A 23,766-nucleotide genomic window follows, 5' to 3' on the forward strand; every position below is an offset into this window, starting at 1 on the left:
ATGAATTGTCTGTCTTCAGATCTACAGCTTCACTGTTTGCTCAACAGAAGAAAATTAAAATATTACCCCAAGCACAGATTCCACTGAAAACCAAGCAAGCAGTAACTAAGTTTCTTGTTTATATTTCATAATAATTCACATGCTCATTGTTTGATAGCTACAGCTCCACAAATAAGCTGGATCACCAGTGTTAAGCCATCTTTGATCTTCACTTTCACTTAGTGCCAGGTGGACAATGGACAGGCTTTCTGCTGCTGTTCTAAGCCCCAGTCAAGCAAGCAAGTGAATAAATTATACCCCTACAGCCAGGAATTGTTGTAACGTATATGGCTTTAATGGTCATCAGAGCAACAACAGGGATTAACTGGCAACTGTACAAGCAAGTAGAAATATGGCCCTTTCTCAGTAGAGATGACCCCTGACACGGGACAGTTTCTGATAACAATTAGTGTTGTCACTATCTTCAGAGATCCTGAAGAAGTTAAGCCAATAGGAAGGCATCCATTAAAACTTTAGTTCTTATTTAATTCCAGCTAGACAAATTTAAGCTATAAAAGTGATCTTCTTTCTTTGAAACCCTTCTGCCATGAGATGTGTGATAAGATTTGGCCCATATATCCGTACCTCAAAGCTAAGGTCATGATAATGATCTCTTGTCCTTTGACTAAATAAAAGCTGTGTGTTTACACGTGTTAGCAATGATTTCACTGCTCTGCTTCTGTCGTCCAACTGCAGTCAGCTGGCTGGGCTGTGCCCAGGCTGTTTGGTGCTAGTAGCCACAGATGATGCAATCAGCCCCCTCATCCCTGCTGGAGCCGTCGATGCCTTGCTCCTCAAGCTCTTTGAGGAAGATGTTCAGCTGCTCTGCCTGAGCTTCAGGGAAGGCAAGTGTGTGCACACACGTGCTGTTGCTGGGGGAATAGGCAGATTTAGCTCCACTGATGGCCGTCTCAGAGGCTGGAAAAGATCAGAGACAACAAAAAATAAATAAAGCAGTTGACTTATTTACTTATCTTTGTCCTGATCTTTAAACAAGTGCTAGCATTCCCGTTTTCTGGACTAAAGTCTCCAACTTGGAATACAAGTGCCGAGATGATTGCTTGCTTTTGGTAAGCCTTGGAAACAACTGATCTAGCAACTAGGCACTGTCAACAGTAAAATATTTTCCATTAAGCATAGAAGAGGTAAGGTGGCCCTTCTGTGTATCTATATGCACATTTGTTTTTAAATTAAGGCAGTAACAACAGAGTCATACAGCCTGCTTTGGTCACAGATTGAGCAATGGATACAATGGGAGCAGTCTTACAGTCCATGGGCTGCCATGCAGGTGGCAGCATTGCTGGCTGGGGGCCAGCTGCTGGGCTTTATTATGTGCACATGCAGGTGTTGGCCAATTTTGCAGAGATTCTTCAAGTATTGTTGCAAGATAAACAGTTTTATGTCCTACTGCTCTCCGTCCAGTGGGTCACACAACACTTGTGAAGGACAGGGTTTGTTTCAACGTGCCAATGTACTGTTTTTTTAAAACATCTTCCCACAAACATTTGCATACATATCATATTTGGTACCCCAAGATGAAACAGCAGTGCTCAGGCCTTCATGAGAGTATTAAAGCTCATGTGTGTTCTCACTCATCAGTTTGCCAGCCCAGCACTGGCTCTCACAGTATCACACATGACAAAGTTGTCACACATGTCAAGAAAAGAGGAACTTTTCTTTCCTCCTATTTTTTTGAACAAAAGAGAGGGAGCCCCACGTCCTCATGAACAGATATGTCTGAGAAGTACTCACGGCTGCAAACAGCCAGTTCCTTTCCCCCGACAAGTTGTGTGGTCCAGGAAAACCCAGTGGCATTGCCACACACTTCATACAGCCTGCTGCGTCTGAGGAACTGGAAGTCATAACCCTTGGGAAGCAATGGTGGGGAGAAAATAAACAAACATTGTCTTAGGGTACATCATGGTAACTTCAAGGGGAAGAAACATTCAGCCAGGGCAGGTAAATACAAACAGTACAACCTCTCCCAGCCCTGAGGGATATAAAAAACCTATAGCAAGCAAAGTTAGGCTTTACCCAATAAGGGGTTGTAATTTAAGGAATAGCTGCAGCAATATAGCAGCAGTGAGGCAGGAATGTTACCTTGTTGCACATGGGTTTACAGTACTGAGCATTGTCAATGGTCACACACACCAGTCCCCCGTTTCTTGGGGCCACTGGGCGTGGGCACGGAGGTAGCTGCTTGCAAACTTTTGGGCGGATAAAAAAAAAAAAGAGAGCAAGAAAACGATGGATTAGAGTGAAAGTGGGTATAAAAGTCTCCCCAAGCAAAGTCATTAACCCCTCACCACTAGCTGGCTTCGTGTAAGCAAGCATTTTTGCTTGTTTAAAATCTTTTTCTCCAATTTTTTTGCCTGTGCTGCTGCTCAGCACTGGTGCCTGGGCTGCAGGGACAGCAGGACTCTCCTGTTTGTGCTGTTGTGCCTCCCCAGTCCCTGCTGACCGAGTGCTTTCTATTACTGAGATGTCTTTTATCTTATGCCACTCCTCTCCCGCCCCCAAAGAAATGCAGACACTTGGTTCACTCCGTAGGTAGAAAAAATTTCCTTAGTGCTTCTCCACTGCTGCTTTGTCCAACACCCAGCAAAGGTGAGAGTTGGTTCAGGAGGGGCCTCACATTGCTCTTGAACAGGGCGCAGCAGATCGAGTGCTTCTTGCAGTGTCCACACCAGGGAATTGATTGAAGCTTTTTCACCCTTGGCAATCATTTCAGGCAAGCATTTTGAATATTTCTATGGAGTGAGGGGAGAAAAAGTCTAAGCTGAAAAGGAAAGACTTTGGAGCCTTAGAATTAAACTATCTGTGAACATCCATAAATAAAGAAGCTCATGCATTCTTGGGTAGCTATTGTTATTTATCTAGCCATACTGCTTATGTTCAAGCCCCTTTATATACCTGGAGCACAGCAAAACCGGAAAATATATCTACAAGGACAGTTTTTAGACTAGCAGTAGCAAAGCTGTGGTAAGTCAGGTGACGCTAATGTTGTTCTGTTCTTGTGTGTGGCTCCCCTCCCCAGCATGTACTTTGTACATGGCCAAAGCAATACACGAGTTGTGCTTGCCCAGCCAGTGCAGGCAGATGGGGCAGGGGCCCACCAGCACAGGGGGTGGGTGCAGAACAGACCCTGGGTCAGCCAACCTCTTACCTCAAGACTCTCGTTCACATCATTTATGGTTGCAGTTTTGCATTCACTTAGGCTGGCAAAAGCTCTGTTTTCAGTAAAATCTAAAAGAAAAGCAGAAGCAGGAACTTAGCTAGGTCACAGTCCCTCCTGGCACATGAACAAACCCCAAATACCATGAAATAGCACATGTTTAAAGGAACTGTGCTTCTATCCCGCAGTCCTAGTACTAGATTGTATACCTGAGGTGATCAGGGCTCAAATGTGAATAATCTGTACAAATATTGATTGATTTGAAACAGCAATCTGAGCACCTATTTGGGGCCACTCGGGGTTGGGTTCCCAAGCAGGCCCTTCATTTCTCTAAGACAACCCTATTTAAATAATTGTTAGTCATATTCAAGAATATCTTACCTGCAAGAAGAACTGCTAAACTTAGAACAAACTGTGTTTTCCAGGGCAGGCAGGAGCTGAACATTTCTTTCTGCAGGAGACCAAGGGCTAATTGCTTGTTGCTTGTGGTGCCTGAGAGCAAAAGCACTGCAGTCAGGCACAGAGCTGTGTGCCTGTGGGTCACTGGTTGTTTACAGAGTGCCTCACTCCACAGCAGTGCTGTGACTGGGACTAGGGGGAGGCACACATTGCCCCACTTTCTGGGAAGCCCAAGGAGAGCTTGCCAGAATAGTTACAGGAAGGGCAAGGGCATGTTCTCGTTAGGGCACTGAGGCGGACTGGCTCTGCTGCTGCCAGCTCCACCGGGAAATTGCCAGATTAACTGGTTTACTGTAAACACGTTTAGTGTGTGCACATTCCTGCATGCTCTCTTGCCACCTTCCCATCTGTCTGTGCTTGTCTCTCTCTCACACACACATATATCTACTTTCATAAAGAATATATAATAATGCCTTAACCTGTATGTCGTGCTCCAAGAGAAAGCTCAGAATATCAAATGCTGACTGATTTGAACCAAGGGGATATGGTCTGCATCCTGTAGCATCCAAAGTTTAGCTACTTTCATCTTTTCTTTTTAATGGAGCCATGAAGCTCATGTGCTTAAATCCATTTATAGGAAGAGCTGAATAGGTAGAAAAATTGCCACAAAAGTTCAGCCATTTCTACCCTGCACATCTATTAGTAGATTAATCCAATTATCTAGCTAACATGCTAGGGGTGTGCCTGACCCCTATGCAGGGTTCAGAGTCACAGCCTTTCACCTGAAAGACTGTCACACATCTCCAGACAATGCCAAGCCTCAGGCCAGCCTCCCCTGCCCACCAACCAGCTGGAAACACACACACATCCCTCCTCTCCAACAAACCTTTAATGGTTTAATGGTTAATACAGTTGTTATTGTCACCACCTGAGCTGAACTGTTCCTTTTGTCTGCAGGTGTTTCTGTTTGTTGAGACATGGGCTTTCTGCTTCCATGTTATGTTACGAAACACATTTATTTATAAGGCTCCTTCTCTGGTTTCTTATTATTTGTTTTTCATTCACTTGCTTCTGCTGGTTGGAGTGTAATACACTATGAACTGGAGCTCCTGAAGAAGTTAAGCCAAAAGAAAGGCACCCAGGGCATTGACAAAGAAATGTCTTCTCGTGCTATGTCAGGGACATCTTGACAAATAGGTATGTGTAGGACTGTAATGCTTCCACGAAGCACTTCTGTGTCAGCATGAATGACCTCCTTATTAGCAAAATGCCTTTGTATACATTACTGAGAGGTAAAAGACCATTTGCAAAACAAGTCTTTAATAACAAAGGTCAAGGTTAGTGTTTCCAGGCAGACCAATAGGACCTGGCTCCAAAGAGTTTATGTTTCTGATGCTGACACACACATATTCCATATTCCTTGAAAGAGAAGCAATATGCTGCTAGGAAAATGGGAAATCTTTGCCAACTCATTCTTTAAGATGCAGGTGCTCTTGAAGATATTTTCCAACCAAAATGTACCCAGGTGGGTACCCAGTGAGGCCCACTGATTAACGTGGTAAGTCCTTGGGAGATCAGGAGCTACCCATAAACCTGTTTATCTCAATTTACACAGAACATAGAGCACATTAGCATAATTAATAAAGTGGAGAGACCTCTGGCTTGACTAGATAGAAGTTGTGTTTATGACACACTTGAAAGCAATAAATGGCAGCTTTTCCTTTAATGTTCATCACAGGCACTCTCTTTCCACCACCACACCTATTCAGGAGGCACTGTACGAAGACATTTATTTAGGAGTTAAACACGGGGTGGCAGTACTTCTCCAGAGTAGATTTATCAGAATGCTGGCTAACCCACAAAGCATCAAGTCCCTCTTGGGGGCCATACACAGGCAACCCTCGCACTGCAGGATTAAGTTGTTGCCAACTGACAAACAAAACTGATCACAGAAGATAAACGTGGTCTCACACCCTCCCAATTTAAACAAACCTGTTCCTAACCCACAGGCATTTGGAAAGAGTAGTTTGCCACTGTCTGGGACAATACATGGGCGCAGACAGAGACGTCCTTGTCCCGCCCACCCGCAGCAGCATCCCGAGCTGTGTGGAGGAGAGGCGGGCGCTGGCTCCAGCAGGAATAACGGGATGCTGGTCCCACCCCTGGAGCCGAGTGCTGGCGCAGCCCCGCTCCACAGCTGGGCACACTTTCTGAGCCAGGGCAAGCTCTCCGGGGGGAAGGCACTGGGCCAGATGTAACCTCGTGCTGTGTGCATTTGGTGAAGTTTTGCACGTATTTCTCTGAGCTATATTTTATTCCCAAATTCTATCCAACACAGAAAGCCATGCAATAAACCCAATATTTGAGGGCAAAAATAATGAAAAAATACTGTATAGCACAAACCTAAGAGTTACAAATAAAAATCTAATACTTTTTCACTGTGTTTCCATTAATCACGAGGACTAAAGAGTGATCATACACGTATTAACAGGGAAATTCATATAACAATTCCAAAATCTAACAAAATTCAATTATGTTGGTAAACTAAATTACTACAAGAGTAGAAGCAGCTGAATTGAGATGGACCATCATACAGCAACATTAAAAAAAACATGGAAAAAAAGACACATTTACATACATGGTAGGAAAAAGCTTTTTATTCTAAGATTGTTGTTTCATAGGAGAGCACTTATGTTTCAAAAATGCAGGTAATTGAAACACGACAGTAACAGCACATATGCAGTGAAGGTGATTTAAATATTACATATATGTTAGCATATTTTATAAAAGAGGCCAAGATACATTTATGTGATATTCAGCCACCTCCCATCAAAGCAGCCCCCAGCTGTATGCAATGCTAACTCCAGTAAGGAAATTGGACCCCAGAATTTCCCATTGTCTAATTAGAAGCAACAGATCTGCTGATCTTTAGTCAGAGCTGGGAAAGTCGTCTTCACCTTTGCCCATCAAAGGTTTGAGGTTCAGCTATTGGTTTGAGTACCTGAGTCACACTTCGTCTATATCGAAAGAACCAACAGAGCAGCAGTTAAAAGTAAACTGTATTTCGTTGTCTTATGCTGATTAAAAAAACAGACTCTGTCCATTATATCTTAGATAATGAAAGACACTGAGGGTTAAAAAAAAATCAATTTCCAAGAAAATAATCTTTTCTTTCTTTCCATTCAAAATCTAAAATTCCTTTTGTTGAATATAAAGCTGTCAAATTTGATTTTCAGAAGCATCCTTGTCATTAGTGGTCTTCCTTTCTGTTTTTAAAAGGTGACATGTCATTAATGTCAAAACACGAGTTTTTTAGGCACTTCCCATGAGAATTCCTCTCTTCCAAAGTGACCATAACACGCAGTCTTCTGGTAAATGGGCTTTTTCAGATCCAAATCCCTGTGTGTATAATGAAAAGAAGCAAAAAATTTTCATATTATGATACTTCATGATAACTACTATTAAATCCTGATGTTGTATCCATCCCACATCCTTAGACAAGCATGCATTTTCTGGAGATGCAAGCATACCACTGAACATGTTCAATGGAGACAAAGTGACAAGACTGCTTACATGTCTGTAATGTACTTTAGGGCTATAGGAAACGGCCTTATTACTGAGAATTACTAATTGTCATGGAAAAGATGAAATAACCTCCAATTCCTTTTGTAAACCAAAAGATACCTTTTTCTCAGAGTAAAGTAACTTTAAGTTCTTGGAATACAAAAGTTGTTTTATTTGACTTCCATACACTATAGAAAGCCAAACCTTCAGTAACAGCTGAAGATTTTGCAAGAAATCATTTCTTGGATGTGACTACTGGGATATTTTCCTCTCTGTGTGTTTCTTTACCTGACAATGACTCCAGGCCGAAGATCAAAGTTTTTGTGCACAATGTCCAGCAGCTCTTTCTCTGTTTTTTGGGAAGTTCCATAAGTGAACAGTGAAATAGACAGTGGATGAGCAACCCCAATGGCATAAGAAACCTGTGGGAAAAAAGGCACTTTAGTCAGCTGACAAACACAGCACCAGTTGCAGCAGAAGAAAGCATTCATTTATGAAACATCTTATGAAAACTAAAGCCTCTCCTTCACTTCTCATATTTGCACAATCTGTATTTGTAGAAAAAAGAAGAGAAAACTTTGAAAATGCTGAGGCCTCTGCATTTACCCAGTCACCCCATGCTCAGTCACCCCACGCTCATTTCCACGACAGTAAGTGTCAGAGGGTTGAGGGCAAAATGTCCAGGAAAATGACCAATAAAATGAAAGCTAAATGAAAAGTTCCAGTTTCAGGAAGCCAACAGACTATTAGTGACATTACAGGGGTCTTAAACCAAGCACATCAAGTCTTCCTTTCTTCAAAAAACCATCACCGAGACCACTTCTACTACAGTGTTTGGTATGATGGGTAGTTGAGGAAAATCTGAAAAAGGAAAATCTTTTTGAGAAAAGCAACATCCTTAGCAAGCCATACCTGAACCAGAACACGGCGACAGAGCCCAGCCTTCACCAGAGACTTGGCCACCCAGCGGGCTGCGTACGCAGCCGACCTGTCCACCTTGGTGTAGTCTTTGCCAGAGAAGGCCCCGCCGCCGTGCGCTCCCCAGCCACCGTAGGTGTCGACGATGATCTTCCTCCCAGTGACACCAGCATCACCCTGACCCAGTGACAGAAGTTGTCCATTACACATCCATTTCATCATCAGTCTCAAACAAGGCTGTGCATTCCTTCAGAAGACTGCAGCAATGGGTAAGTTCACCACACAGGGGTAGCTGAAGGAATGAACTTGTCTCACCAAGGTACAACAGTGGCTGTAATTGTTCTTTAAAGCCAGATTCTCAACACAAGCCATGCACAAATTTATTTGGTCAATCAAGCAAACCCGTTTACACCCCGGTAGCTAGAGCATGCACTGCCTGTTAAAAAAAAAAAATCCCTGGCAATATGGAAACTTTGGTTTAGAAAGGACCTACTAGATATCCAAACCAATTACAGAATATTGCTAAAAAGCTATGTGCCATATAAGAACCATTGAGAGATTTCACACTGTTTAAAATATGAAAAAAACCCAACCCAGGCTTTCATATCTTTTAGTCAAAATCACAAATTGCGTGAATATTAAATAGTAGATTCTTTATTTACAGTCAAAGGTATGTCAGTGGTACCGTACACATCATTACATGGACACTGGCACCCAGCACTTCCAGTGCAGTATCAGAGAGTGTCATGTATGTACTAAAAACCACATTTCCAACCCCAAAATATTTATAGTCTAACTTAAAGGGTACACAACAGGTATGGAGTACTTGGCAGTTATAGGTAATTGAGAAAGGATTACTTCCTTCTCAGAACAGATATTTATAGATGAATATTCTGAAATATTAGGTAAGGAAGTACAGATAACATTCTGGTTGTCTACAGCTCTCCTGACTGCTCCTCACAAATACTTAATATTTTCATTTGATTGGGGTTAGCTGATCAGCACCGAACTAATTGTCTGATCCCTGCAATTTACTAAATCCTTAAGCTTTCTGGTGTGAATGGAAATATGTTCAAATTTTAAATTCCGCTGCCACCTGTGCAGGCAGATTTGAAATTCTTTGCCTCAGAACATCATGTCACTAAAATTCAACTGCTGGAATGTTTGCACGGCAAACAAAAGTGCAGAGTCAAAGCTTTTCTTAGAAAGACTGTGCATATACACAGAAGTAAACCTTCGGCACTGTTTGTTCCATTCTGCTAAGGAAGAAGTGAGACATAAATCTGAATTTTAAATAGCTGAACCTGTCTTAAAGGAACCTGTCCTAGGGTTTTTCTGCTTGACTCAAACATTAATTTTTCATGGTGCAGACAGTTGCAATGAGAACACCTTGTGCACCACCATGACTTGGCTGCAGAACTCAGAGGAGGAGGAATACATGGATATGTGAAAGGCAAGAGAAACACTCCTTGTTTCAAAGGTGCTGAACAGGTACAAATGCACTTATAAAGCACATGGAAGTCATCATTGTGATGAGCTGTAATGTCTGTCCTCATCTCACCAGCAGGTATTGCTGGTAGGAAAATGATGACAGCAGCAAACCTACTCATTTTGCCATAGCCAGAATTCAAGGTCCCACCACATTCAAAAACATAAGGTGAAAATCCCAAGTGAAATACACATATCTTCCTTAGATGAACTGAGCTGGAGGTAAAACAGCCTCCTGTAGCTAGCTGTGTTAAAAATAAAACTGAGAAACACTCTTCTGAAAAATAAGCAGAAAGCTAAAGCTGTTAAAGTCAAGAAGAGAAATAGTTATTTTCTGGTTGCCGCATTGCCATTGTAAATTGCACAAGTGATGATAGCAGTTGGAAGGTCATGGACACATAGGTAGATTGGCCCATACTGAGTAAACCTAGCCCAGGTTTAAAAAGCTTAAACGGATGCTGTGACTTGCCTCGGTTTGTGTGTGCAAACATATGCAACAGAGCTCCAGCACAAGAGTAGAAAGGGTAGTCCTGGTTGGCTTATCACGTGTAACTGTAGTACATTTTCAAATGGATGCAGTTCTGAAAGATTTACATTTTTAATGGTGCAGTTCACTGAACACATAAAAATTTTCCTGCCTTCTTTTGTATGCTATGATTGCTGCCTTGGTTCATTCATGCTAAGTTACAGCTCAGGTTGAATTCTCCTTTTGTGCGTAGTCTAGGATGTCAATGATACACAAAATTGCAGTGATACAACCCATTCAACTGCATAAAAATACATTTTTTGTAGAATTATTAATTATAATGATGAATCTCAACACCTTCCTAGTTGTTACACGGCATTAATGTAAAAAAGACAGAGTGCCTTAGATATAATTCTAGAAAATTCCAGTAAGTGAATGAATTTGAAAAACAAAGGGAAAATACTGTCTACTTGGATTTGTTGTGAAATTGAACCTAATTTCAGGAAGGAGTTTTGAAATTTTGTTGTGATAGTTCTGAAGGTATCTGAAGACTAAAACATTGGTAATAGTAAATTTGTTTTCAAAAACTAGATCTCAGAGCTTCTGATCCTACAGAGAGTGGAAGTTCTGCCTGACCTCTGTGACTGCAGGATGACTGGGACTGACTTTCAGGACCAATGAACACCTTCAGCTCTTAGTGGTGTCAGGCAGAACAGTGAGAGCTATGCAGATCTGAAAACCAGGTTTACTGTCAGAGAAGTGAAGCTTCTCTTGTCCATCTCTCTGTAAGAAGTGCTTCCCATGAGAAAGGACTGTAGGTCTCACTCAGTGCTGGTCCCCAGAGGGTTTGAGGAGACCCAGAATCAAGCTGCACACTCTACATGCAATGGAAGATCGCATGTAGACTTGCCTGCCTGGTCACAAGTACCGTATCACCGTGCCCTCAAAGGTTAGTTTGGCATAGGACACATGAAACCCTGGGCCCTTCTCCCACATCCAGCTGCAGGAAAAATCTTCCACTGGGCAGCTTGCTCCTTACACCCTGGGACAGAGATGCCAAAACCTGAGCATTGAAGACACACACATAGTGAAAGACAAGCTCGTAAGACCACCAAAACAATACAGCACAAACCTGAGGCCCTCCAATGACAAAACGTCCACTGGGCTGAAGGTGATAGACAGTTTTGTCATCCAGGTATTTTGCAGGGACAACAACTTGGATCACACGTTCCTTCAGGGTCCTGCGCATGTTATCCAGAGAAATGCTCTCATCGTGCTGCACAGAGATCACAATGGTGTGAACACGCACTGGGATCACTGCTCCGTTCTTCTGCATGTACTGAACCGTCACCTGAGGCACACGGGGACAATGGGGAGAAAACAACAAAGTTGCTATAAAATACATTACTGGTATTCATCAAATGCCACATAGGCTATTCCAAAAGCAAAACTGTAGCAAAATGTCAGTGCTGACATTAGAGGGATCACTGCTCGCACTGATGCCAGGGTATGAGAAATGAAGCTTATTTTCGCACTGCATTTTTGCTATGCTAAAGACAAAAAATTAAAAAAAAAAATAGAAAAAACACAACTGAATGTGGGCAACCTGATTCTCTATGAAATCATCCAAAATATGTCTTTCAGGTGGGATTTCCTTCAAAACTCCCAAGCCTCAGAAATTTATGTTCTCATTGCATCTTGAAAATGTCAGCCTGAACCACTAAATACAAATAAACCCTTCGGATGCCCTGTCACTTTTCCAATGAGCACACACCACTTAGTTCTGAAGGGTTAAATGTCTCTTCACTGGGAGGTGGTGAAGTGCTCTGATGCAAGTTAACCATTTTCCAACAGTCAAGGAGACAGGTCACAAGCAGTGGAAAAGCTTTATCTGCTACTTGTAGGTTATCCTGATAGGCTGAAACACATCAACTGATATCTTCAAAAATACTCAATATTTCTGGAAAGAAAAGGTGTTGGTTTTCAACTCTCTGGACAATCCCTTGCAGTATTTACCTGTGTCTTAGAGTCAGGCCTCAGCCAAGGGAGTTCTCCGCTACGCCTCAGCTCTGCTAACCTGGCGTTCAATTTATGAGCAAGAATAATTGTTAGGGGCATGCATTCTTCTGTCTCATCTGTTGCATAACCAAACATCAAACCCTGCAGGAGGAGAGAACATACTTCAATCACTGTTAAAGGCAGCACAACCAAAGGTAATGAGATTTCATCTGAAGAAAAGAGTCAGCAGTATCCTCGGGTTTACTTTCTACTGTTTTACATCACAGTGCAAGGATCCAAAACTCAGATCAGGCTCCAACATGTCACAGTGTAATGAGAAACAAACCATGTTCCTAGAATTTTTTCACTAGCCTGAAGGCTTACATGTTGAGCTGGAAACCTGGACAAAAATGAAGACATTTCTGTGTAAAAACCAGATTCTTTCACAGAAAATAAAAAAAAATCTGCCAGAGAAAACATTTCAGGACTATTCTGTCATAAGAAAGATGGTTTTTTTAGCCTGGAAACGTTCCAGAGGCTTTTATGTATGAATATAGGCACACTTACACTGCAGCTCACATCTGAAATTTCAGTGGAACGGGATGTGAGCACTCCATGAAGGACATACCCTTCAACAGTTTAAGGCACCTGCCTCAAATTTTTCAATGCCACATGCTTAGAATCACAGCTTCTACTGTTATCTATTATATTTGTATTTATATTGTTATATATGACTTTCATAATTCATTCATGTTCCCTGCATCAGATTATCGTTTGCTAAATAGAGTTAGCAGCATTTTCTTTCTTCTCATCCAGTGTATGTTGTGGGAAAAAAAAAAGAAAAAAAGACAGGAAGGTACTTTGATCAAATGGAAAGTGAGGCCATCAAAGAGCCAAAAAAGAGTCAGATCTCTTTTCATCTTATGTATTATTATGCCCCCCTGACAGCAGAAAAGCATTTTAATTTAGCCCTCAAGGGATTTTTTGAAAAATATTAGCTTGTCTCCTGGACTCTGATATCTGCACTTATAGTTCTCAACAGCAGTGCTGTAAACTAGATATTACTTTTAATGATAACTAGTAAATGTTAAATTCACTCATAAGGCATCAATCACATTATGGAGTTTTTATGTTCGTATCTTTCTCTTGGGAACACACCATAAATGTCTACATGTGTTCTTTAGCTCAGAGAAATGCAGTTTGGACAGCCTTAATTACATGGAACACCTATTACAAGAGCTGCCTCCGGGAATAAGTGAGAATTAAAAGTACTCTGGTATTTATTGTACTCATGCTGAGGGCAGATGAAACATCACCTAATTTTTTGCTGTACAAAATCTCAACAGCTCTGTGAATGTGAAAAGATCCTTTGTTTATTCCGTGTTACACGGCAAGTCTGGCTGCAAGATGAATGGTCTGATGAACCTAAAGCTACACAATGAAACCATGAAATATGTAAGCAAAAAACCTTTGCTAAGTTCTAAAGGGAACCTTCTCAGCTGCTACAAACTGCCAGAGCTCTCCTGATTTGCCTGAGTGCTAAAACAACACCAGGCAAAAGTCTGCCCTCAAAGAACCTCTAACCGTTTTAGTAAAATTATGGGTTTTATACTGGGGTAAAGAGAAGTGTGGAAATTATTTTGATGCGGGTTTTGACATACAAAATAGGGCATAAGATGGAGTGAACTTTTTCCATTAAAACAGCTTTGGTTTTTTAGATGTGATGCTATGTCTACCTGATCTCCAGCACCAACATCCTCTTCATTCCTGTGTAGATGAACACCTTGGGCAATATCAGGTGACTGCTGTTCCAGTGCCACTAAAACATTACAAGTCTTGTAGTCAAAGCCTATTTGGAAAAAAGAATAGCAGTGATTAGCTTTTTCTGTCACAATTAAGGAAAGTAACATGGAACCATAGGACAAAATTTTTATTCTGAAGGATACCACATTCAGAACTCAAAACCTAACTGCTATTTTCAGTAAAATTTTTGTCAATACCACCCTTGAAACCTTTTTTTGGGGTGGCATGGGATATATAGTGTTGCCTTTCTTGCTTGTTACTGCTTATTTTTTCTTGCACTCTCTCCCTGTGCCAAGCCAATTCAGATTATGAATTGTCAACTGCAGAATAGTCAAAAAGGTAAATAATGAACCTCTCCCAAATGAATAGTAATAAAGTCCTCTACATAAATTCCCAGAAGCTGAGATTTTCAGCAACTGAAGACTCTGCTCTCTGATACTTTATTTGTAATACATGCAAAGCAGTGTCCGTACTTGAATATCTCATGGGACTTTGCATGAACCACAAACAGAAAAATACCAGATTCAGGTCTCACAACAAATCTGGAAATGGGAATTTATATGACTTTCAAAGACCAAAAATAAGGTTTTAAAAAGAAATTGAAGGACTTACAGAAGCTTGTGGCAAAATTTCCCACCTGTTCCTAGGCATATTAATAATAACTTGCTTCTCTCCAAATCCAACCTTTCCTAGAACTGTAGCTACTGACAGCTGCTGACCAAACTCATGTTCAGCCAGTACAACATATATACACGTCCATATGCATATGATCCACTTGAATGCTCTTCACCCTCTTTTCAGTAGAGAAGAAAATTATATTTCTGTATGTAATTGCTTTGTTTAGGGTTTTTTTAACTTCTAGAAATTGTTTTTTACTGCATCACTGACTCTCCCCTCATCACTGTCGGCAGTACGGATGAAAAGAGATTTATGACCTACTAGATTTGCCTGTGTTTTCTGAAAGCACTGCTGTTGCATGATGGTGGAGGCAACCTGCAGCTGAGCTGCTGTAATATTCTCCCACCACAATCTCCTGCAAATTCAATTGCAATTGAAAGACTGCAGTAAACAACTTGTAAATCAAAAACTCTTAATAAAAGATAAGCTTCACTGTAACAGAATATTTTGAATATTTCTACTGTATAAACAGATACATGGAAATGAGAAAGTGAAATGTGTCTGGTACTCAGAGCATTTTTTCTTTTTTATCATTTGCACATCTCACAACCTAGGTCTGGACCACACACTGTTCAGTGTAAAAGGAGTTATTCACAGCTAACAGAGCACCCGGCAGTGACAACCACCTTTACACCTGGGAACTCCAGATGCTACTGCAGTACAAAAATACAAAGGTACAATGAAATGAACTAGGTTTGTTCTCTCTCTTTCACACCAAGATGCAACAATCAGCTTGCCAATGAAAAACCAAGAGTCAAGTTCTTGCAAGTTTGGAGGAGTGGTAGGTTCTATGGTTCAAGTTGAAGTTAATTATTGTAGCCTAATACCACAGTTCAAAGTATACTCTGCCTACTCCCAATTCAGTTTTAACTAACAAAAGGTTTTTACTTACTGGGGTAAAGGCAGAAAGTGTATCATGTAGCACCATGTAAGCAGCTTTCACACAGCACATTCAGTTTGTATCAGGCTTGCTAAAGCCCCTGTGTGGGACTGGTGACAGACCTGTTCTGCAGTTGCCTATTGCTCGCTCTTCCATGATTTCATGAGTTTTTCCACCAACCTTTAGCTGAATCATCATAGCCAATATGTCTAATTGCATCTCGGACAACTCGCTGATAATCCACAATAGCACGAGAAGTGATCTCCCCACAGAGCAACACCATTCCTGTCTTACATACTGTCTCTGAAAAGAGAGATGAAAGCAGGATTACAATAGCAGAATAAGCCAGCCCACTAAGACAAATACCTGTGTTTGTGATGATGCTGATTTTGAGAGACCTATTGGGTGTATACAGTGTAAATCCTTTCTATCCATATTTTTAGCATTACAATTCCATCTATAACAAATTCTTTTCGTATCCACTATCTGTCTGAAAGCAAGGAAAAAACTAGTGTGTCCAATTTACAAATGGGAAAGTCAAAACACTGAGCATGATTCAGTGATATGCAAATCTGTTTCTTCCAGGACAATTCAGTCCACACACGAAATCAATGGCTCTACACTTCTACAGCCTGTTTAGGCTTCAGTCTTTACAAAAACTTTTACTGTTTCTTCTCATCTCTCCTTCTCTTGAAGATTGAAATTATTATGCCATTTTTTTGAGATTGAAATGAGCTAGGTCTTTGCAAACATCCTAAAAGAAGAATGAGACTGTGTGATGACTTAAAGCAAAGAATCAAACAACTTACCACAAGCAACCTTGGCATTTGGGTCCTGTTTGAGATGGGCGTCTAGTACAGCATCACTGATTTGATCACAGATTTTATCTGCAAGACATCAAAGCTATGATTCAAAACCGCAGCATTCAATACAAAACATGGACTGTTTCCATCACTTTCAGTAGGTATTTCAGAAAGGAATTATTTTATTGCTTATTACTGGCATGTCTAGGGTAGCTAAATAGAAAGACATATTAAACATCTTTCCAGCAAACTCAGTAGGCACAGATTACTTACTGGTGTAAACTTACTAACTACAACTTTACCTGTAGTTTTCTATACTTAGGTGTGAAACAAGAGTGTAATGCACAGAATAACCTGGGAGGTTAAGAGGTTTTACTCCCAGCCTTCTCCTTCTCTAGCACCACCAGCACTGCAAACCAGTGGTGTTCTAATGGAATGGTGATGTTCCACCACCAACTTCCATGGCCCCAACAGAGAGTTACAATGTACCTTACCAACACTGGTGGTAAGGCCTGAGAAAGTGCTTAGATTAATAGCTCAGTGGAGGGCTGGGTTTTGGGTTGCTTTTTGTCACTGATTCCTACCATCCAGCAATGTCACCTCCTAATAATCCCTGCAATCCAGCTAAGGCAGCGCAGGAAGTACACACACAGAAGAAGCAAGAAGGGGTTACCAACTGACGTTTGCTTGAGGTAAATCTTTAGTTACATGCCAAATACAAAGGTTTCAGCTCAAGTTTGTCATAATAATCTTTTATCTTTTTCTTTCTTTCTTTTCTAATCTTTAAAACAAATACTGAATCTTAATCAAATAGTCTAGCTAATCTAATGGACACAAAACAGCAGCACCCATAGCAAAGTCTTCCACATGAAAATGGTAAATTTTCTTATATAATTTAATTTTATTGTTTGTAAAAAAATGGTCTAGTACTGCTTTTAGATTTTGACACAACAAGCTGTGTGGCAAAATAAATTAATCTCCTGCCTTGCCGTGTGCAACACAATCTGTTGGAAAGCAATGTTTTGTAAGAGTCTGCCATTAGAGACTTTTAATACACTCAAGCTCAAGTAAAAATAAATTCTCAGTTGTTTTCATTTAGCTAATCAAAGGGACAAATCAAAGAGTGGAGAACTAATGTGATTCTGACACTCTTATCTCCCATATTCACTCCCATCTCACCCCTTCAACACAAAAAGAATGAACACAAAAGACAATTAGCAAATGTAGGCTGCATTGGAACTTTCAGCCTTGCAAGAACTGTACATGGATTACTAAATTTGGGACAATTATTACCAAACAGGAATCAGACACCATTTTTGCAATTTAATTAGATGTCCAACTGAACCTTGTTTAGCAAACCTGGGTACAAAGGTGGTAGGAGTGATTAAAATGTATCTCTGCTTGCTCTCTTCAAAGTTTTCATTTTTGTAAGGAGTAAGAACAAATGCAAAAAATACTGGTGGCAACATGAAATTTTGATTACCTGAATGAGACAACAGAGCAGCTGGGGTTAGAATGGATTTTAGTGCAGGTCCCATACCCAGCAGCAAACTCTAGTGACTGGGACTGTTTTGTAATCTGTCTTTCACTGCCCAGAATTTCTATGAACAACCCTTATTGCTGTCCTTGCTCCACATGAAGCATGTCTCACCTGCATTAGATGCCACTGCCCCACATGTCTAAGTTCCCTGGATGGCACACACAGGGATATTATACGCATTCCTTCCAAAACACTCAAGAAGGGTGTTAAGAAGCTGTGGGAAGGTTTAGGACAGAGTGAGAAAAATGCCCTAAATCAGAAAAGTCTATTTTACAGGATGAAATCAATCAAACTCAATCTAGTTCTGAAAGGCTGAAGGAAAGGCAACCTACCAGAGGAAACCCCTGTAGGCACCGTGATTGCAGTGCCTAAGAACCTAAAAACACTGTGCTGAGAGAAAAGGGTTTTTTTTTTTCTGATGGGAAATAATGTAACTACAGTTGATAAATGAAAGTTAAAAAGAGACAGATAAAGATTCAAAAAGGAAAATCTGAAAAGGGTGAGAGCCATGGAAATCATTCATCTAGAGGCACACAGGATTCCTTGTCCCTTCAAACTTCTACATGAAAATTGACTATCTTTTTAAAAGGTATGAATGCAATTCAACTGCCATTTACTAGCTTGTTTGAAGAATTCTTGCATGAAATATTATTGCCTATGTCTGAAGGTCAGACCAGATTATGTTTTGGGGATCCCTTCTGATCTTTAAAATCTACGCGAGACTCTAATAAATTAAAACAATAGATTAGAATAATTTAATCTACTATACTTGGAGCATACATTAAAATAGTCTGAGGCAAATCAGTTTGATAATTCATGTCATATCTGATTGTTGGTGCAACAACCAGCAGTTCTAGTGCAACTAGTTCCAAATCCAGATAGAAATATCTATCAAGACTGGAAAGAGAAATCCAGCTGGATGATTGGCTGATTAATGCATTAAATTAAAGGCATGTCTATTAGTAAAGGTCTCTGGTGTAAAATAAAACCAGGCATTCTATTTTTAGCAATGCTTAGCAGGCTTTGTGCACCCTTCATTCTGTTATTTAAATTTCTCATCTCAACTGTCCCATTTCTCTTATTATCTGCTAAGTGTGAGAGGTTAAGTTTGTCCATTATTTTCTTCCTTTTTATTTTCCTTTCTTTTTTGGAAACAGGGAAAGCATAATGGAACACCTCTGGTGAGACATTATAATCTTAAAAAAAACATTAATAGGTCAGAATTCAGTTCATGCATACCTTCATGTACTGAATTACTAACCAATGGAATGAATATTGCAAAAATGGTATTAAAATGACTGAGCAGGAAAGTATTAGACAGCCATGAGTCTTTTCATGAAATCCAATCATCCCATAGGCCCAGCCTTATGGCAGAAATGCCAATTAGCCAGGAAACAGCTCTTGCTAACTATAAAATGAGTCTAGGGAGGCTGATGATAAACCCTACTCAAAACCCCAGCTGTAACACTGGGAAGTAAAGGAGGTGTTCAACAACAAAAGTGATCTCAAATAATTAGAAGAAGCTTCACAGTTTTCCAGATAGTTAGACCTAAGTTTGTTATGTGAATCTAGAGTATGTAAGAGCCTAGCAAAAGTTCTCAGAGACTTCACAGGAATTCATATTCACAGACTCACCACACACAGAAAAAAAATATGCACAGCAGTAAAAACTGAAAATTTAATTCGAAAAAGCTCCACAAAGCACACAAAGAGGTACAGCCACACTTCTGGTTTTGATGGTGTAGTAAATGTAATAAACATTGAACATTTGAAATGGCAAGGTTGGTTTTCTTCAAAAACTGTGATCATCAAAATTAAATTCAGCATTTTTAATTATATATTATTTATATCAACAGAAAAAAAATTAAACTAGACTGTGAATTTTTATATTCAAAATATGAGAAACTGAGCAATTCTCAGTTTTCTGGTAAAAAAAAATTAAAACAGGGAAGAAATGCAGATACCTATCATAAGCATTCATCAAAAAATAAGCTTTCTAACAAGAGTTTCACTGGAAAGACTTCAAAGGCTTCAGACTACAGCACTGAATTGTGCTGTACATTCTTCCTATTTAAAAGAACTCTTGAGGAGCTCTAGTTAATAACTGCAGTGGTGCCGCAAAATCAGCAGTGTTCAAATGTCTTGTACATCTGTTCTCCTTGTTCAATGGACAGTTTACTGAAGTATTATGCATATCATTTAGTCTATATAATCTTAGATATAAGATACACAAGCATCAGCTTGCCGGACAGATCTGAATTTTCTGGTTTTTTTTTTTTTCTCCCTGTGAATATCTACAAGACAAAAATATGCTTTCTATACGGTTGAAAATATGAGGGTGCTTTTAGAAGATGTTTGTTCCTATATTTTTAAAGAGATTCCTTGACACTTTCTGGAAATCTGAATGGCAGTCAGTTTGCAGCCAATTCCACCTGAAGCCACACCAGACAAGGGAAGGAATTACTCCTTGGTGGTTTGACATCTGTAAGACATTGTGGGGCAGAGAAACACATGATGCATTTCAAAGCACCATGAAACCTGTGCAGCATGACAGACACTACTGGACTAAGGAAAATGGAGCAGCTACCAAGAAAAAAAGTTCTCTTTATAGTGCTACTGTCTGTGTGCTTTTATTAGTACATTGAAAGGAAGAAGTCATGTGGAAGTCTTCAGAGAGTTTGGAATTTACACCACTAAATGACTAAATGATTAAAGACCTGAAAGGAATTCCCAAATGTTATGCCCAAGGGATTTTGAAGAATCTGGAGTAAGAAGATGGCATAAACAGTCTGCTATAATGTCTTTGGGGAGCATAGGCAATACCTGTGTGTTAATTATTGACAGCTATTACTTGCTGGAATGGAATCTGGTCTTCTCAGTGACACCCAGCTCTAGGCATTGCACAGATATAAGGTAGTTCTCAGTACACTCAAATAAATAAGCATATAATTTCTCCTGCTTTGTGCATTAAGAAGGTCTCCATTAAAGCATTCAATACTCAGCTAATATAATCAGAACAATTCAAATTTCCACCAGACAAAGATCTGGTTCAGGATCTTTACTTCACATAATGCCCTCGAGCAAAATTATAGTATCACATACGGAAGAGAAATAATCAAGAACAAGCAAATTATCCATTTTGTATAAACAGAGGAAATCAAAACTCACAATAAAATTCTATTGCTACAGATAACATCAGAAGCCCAACTACAGCCTCAGGCACTGGCCCCCATTTTAAGAAATAGCCAAGATTTTCCTGGGTGATAAAATCCTAATGGCATGTCTATACACCTCTTGTGCAAAACCACAGAGGGGAAAAGGGAGTTTAGCCAGGATGTAGGAGTGACCAATTTGCTGTCAGGAGCCAGAGCTATCACTGAGATGATTAAGATACATTGCTGGTGCTCAGGAACAAGAATTTGGAGGACAACCCAGAGTTACTTACTGCTAGCCTGTCCTCCTTTGATCTGGAAAATCTCTATCTTCCCTTTGCCATAGGCATTTGAGTTGTCAGTACCCTATGTTAAGATCTAGGCTGTTTAAGAAAGTATAAGCACCACAGCCTTGAAAACATCCAGGTAAATTTCAGTTTTCCACTCACTCTGAAATAAACCTCCCAGGCTGGTACTTAGCATCTCATAGTACCCAGACACCGAGCAACCTCTGCCAGGCAAGAGAAGCTGCAGATCCACCCAAGTGGTAACTGTGTTTCTTAAGGGCCTGCTTAATATTTCAGCACAGGAGAAAAATATTCATGGGGCTTAAAAGAAAGCTACTGAGGGCCACTAGAGGGTTTGGAAATAAAGAAGGGAATGTGAATAAGAACTAAAAAATTGGCCAAATTCTAAAGCAAGAAACAGTAAAAAGAGAGAACTGGTAAAGAAAAGAAACCAAGGGATAAAGTTAAATCTGGGGACTCAGTTGAACTCTCTCTGCTCTGAGATGTCCCTATTATTGCCCCAAGATGATTAAAAAATAATGATTAGAGTAGCATAAATTGTGACCAGTTGTCTTTGGAAATAACATCATCCATGTAAAACTACCACACTGTTATTATGTTATTTTTCCCATGAAACTACGTAGCACTACAGACACTGGGTGTAATTATATATAAATTCAACACAGGACACATGTTCCAAGGACAAATTCTGGTTGTCATTTTCTGACTGTGTTACATCAGAAAGAACCCCAACTGGTTTAACCTGATGTAGTTGCCCTCACATTGATGGAGATGTACTCAATTGCATCAGCCATGGATGTGATCTGCACTAATAAGTTAATATAGAAGAGTATTGGAACTGTAGAAGAACTCATTGCTGACGTTTTTATCCTCTGCTATAAAATCATTCCACCCATTTATGATTTACTCACATAACATGAATACAGACCTGAAAAGCCTTATTACAGCAAAAAGTGCAGGCCACCAAATCTGCTTCTAAAACAAATACACTTTTCAGGACATCAAACAGCCCATTGTCCCCTGGCCTCATTTGAGGGAACAGTTGCTGTTGACATAAGGTATATGTTTATGGTGGATGGATATTTGTTTTCAATAACATTGAACTAATCTCTGCTGACCATACATAAAGTTTAGCAAATAACTGTCCACTATTTGCTTCAGCAATTCCATATATTGCATCAGATGATGGAAAGGGGCGGGAGGTAGGGGGCAAACCGGTGCCTTTGCCATCTACAGCTGCTGGGACCACTAAAAAAAGGCTCTGAAACAGGCTACTTAGGGATATTCCTGTCATGGGTGACAGTCTTAGAGCACTCCATATGTGCAGGACAGTTTCACAAGGCCCATAAAGATATGGAACTTGAGAAGCAAGCTATGCATTCTTATCCATATGCGAAACTTGAGTCTGCCAGAGATAGTGTCTCCATAGGAATACTGAAAGAAATTTAGATGAAGAAGAAGGAGCAGCAACCATAAACCTCACTGCTTTCCTCAGTTGGACACAGACTCTGCAAAAGCACATGAACTCTTGTTGAGTTACTCTTGTAACTCTAGTTATAGCAGTTTTATAGCCTGTATGGACAAAAGTCCAGTAGAAATAAAGTAGAAAAAGCACCCTGTTACAAATAATTTCTCTAGTAAGATTAACAGCAGGTGAATGCTTCTTTAGGCTTTTAAAACACCTCAAATGAAAATACTATACTTTTTACACTTTTACCAGAGCTGCCTTCTTACCTGGATGTCCTTCTCCCACAGACTCCGAGGTGAACATGAAAGCACCTTCATCATCCAGCGTGTAATCACATAAACCATCCACCGGCCCATTCATGGTTGTGATGCTTTTCCTGGTGGATTATTATAAACAGTGGTTGAAGAGCTCTACCTTTGGTGCCCTCTGTTTAAGAAGGCTCTTTATCAGCAGGACTACTGCTGTCTTCACTTATTATCTCTTCGGCTAACTTGAATTTCAGTGTGTGAAAGCGGCATGTGCTCGCATCCGTGCCTGCAAGCAAAGAGTATGCATGTGCCTGGAGTCTGTATCCCTACCTAGCCTGATCTGTCAGTCCCTGAGCTGCTCCTATATATGGAAAAGTGAAAGTGCCCAGATAATCATGTGAGGAAAATGGAAGAGCCCATTTCTTGGCAGGGGAGTTAGTTAACTTTAGGATACTTCACTAATTAACTCAGTTCTTGGAAACACTCTGGATCCAACCTGTGCAAGATTGGTTATCTTAGCAGCTCCACTGAGCACGAAGTAAAGCAGGAGTGCTAGTGACAGCTCAGGTCAGCTGCTTTTCTCTTTGTCTCTCCCCTAATTCTCGGATCTATGGTGTACTTCCAACTCTGTGTTGTGGTTTTACAGGGATAGATACAAAATGTGTAAACGCATGTCTTTCCTAAGGAAACACTGGAAGAAGTTTGCATCATATGTATATGATGCATATATATGCTGCATATATATATGATCGTATATACGATGCATATGCATCATATAACCATATTTTCCTTTTACTTTTTCATCTCTAAAGAAGTAGAGTTCCCTGGTGAGTTTTTTT

At 40.2% G+C, this 23,766-nt stretch overlaps 2 protein-coding genes across 2 annotated transcripts; both read right to left on the reverse strand.

Annotated features, from left to right (window-relative positions):
• Window positions 1-96: 96 nt before the first annotated feature.
• Window positions 97-3,852, reverse strand: LOC116447527. Its single transcript, XM_032116796.1, has 6 exons — window positions 3,596-3,852; window positions 3,206-3,285; window positions 2,675-2,789; window positions 2,140-2,246; window positions 1,792-1,906; window positions 97-957 (listed from the first exon to the last, which is right to left on the reverse strand). Exons 1-6 carry the CDS (start codon window positions 3,657-3,659, stop codon window positions 770-772), a joined length of 669 nt encoding a protein of 222 aa, XP_031972687.1. The 5' UTR covers window positions 3,660-3,852; the 3' UTR covers window positions 97-769.
• Window positions 3,853-6,248: 2,396 nt separating this feature from the next.
• MAT1A (methionine adenosyltransferase 1A) lies at window positions 6,249-23,281 on the reverse strand. Its single transcript, XM_032115811.1, has 9 exons — window positions 22,946-23,281; window positions 16,218-16,295; window positions 15,589-15,711; window positions 13,784-13,896; window positions 12,066-12,209; window positions 11,182-11,400; window positions 8,090-8,272; window positions 7,466-7,599; window positions 6,249-7,012 (listed from the first exon to the last, which is right to left on the reverse strand). The coding sequence occupies exons 1-9, from the start codon at window positions 23,037-23,039 to the stop codon at window positions 6,910-6,912; spliced, it is 1,191 nt and encodes a 396-aa protein (XP_031971702.1). The 5' UTR covers window positions 23,040-23,281; the 3' UTR covers window positions 6,249-6,909.
• Window positions 23,282-23,766: the final 485 nt, after the last annotated feature.

This window comes from Corvus moneduloides, chromosome 8 (genome assembly GCF_009650955.1).
Source record: "Corvus moneduloides isolate bCorMon1 chromosome 8, bCorMon1.pri, whole genome shotgun sequence".
Taxonomy (NCBI): Eukaryota; Metazoa; Chordata; class Aves; order Passeriformes; family Corvidae; genus Corvus; species Corvus moneduloides.

Excerpts from the sequence above, each read along its gene's own strand:
- MAT1A (XM_032115811.1), bottom strand. The coding sequence starts at position 23,039 with ATGAATGGGCCGGTGGATGGTTTATGTGATTACACGCTGGATGATGAA. Across the intron at positions 16,296-22,945 it reads TGTGGGAGAAGGACATCCAG|ATAAAATCTGTGATCAAATC; the intron begins GTAAGAAGGCAG and ends GATGTCTTGCAG. Across the intron at positions 7,600-8,089 it reads GTCGCCGTGTTCTGGTTCAG|GTTTCTTATGCCATTGGGGT; the intron begins GTATGGCTTGCT and ends TTTTTCCCACAG.
- LOC116447527 (XM_032116796.1), bottom strand. The coding sequence starts at position 3,659 with ATGTTCAGCTCCTGCCTGCCCTGGAAAACACAGTTTGTTCTAAGTTTA. Across the intron at positions 2,247-2,674 it reads GCGCCCTGTTCAAGAGCAAT|TTTGCAAGCAGCTACCTCCG; the intron begins GTGAGGCCCCTC and ends TCCGCCCAAAAG. Across the intron at positions 1,907-2,139 it reads GTAAACCCATGTGCAACAAG|GGTTATGACTTCCAGTTCCT; the intron begins GTAACATTCCTG and ends TTGCTTCCCAAG.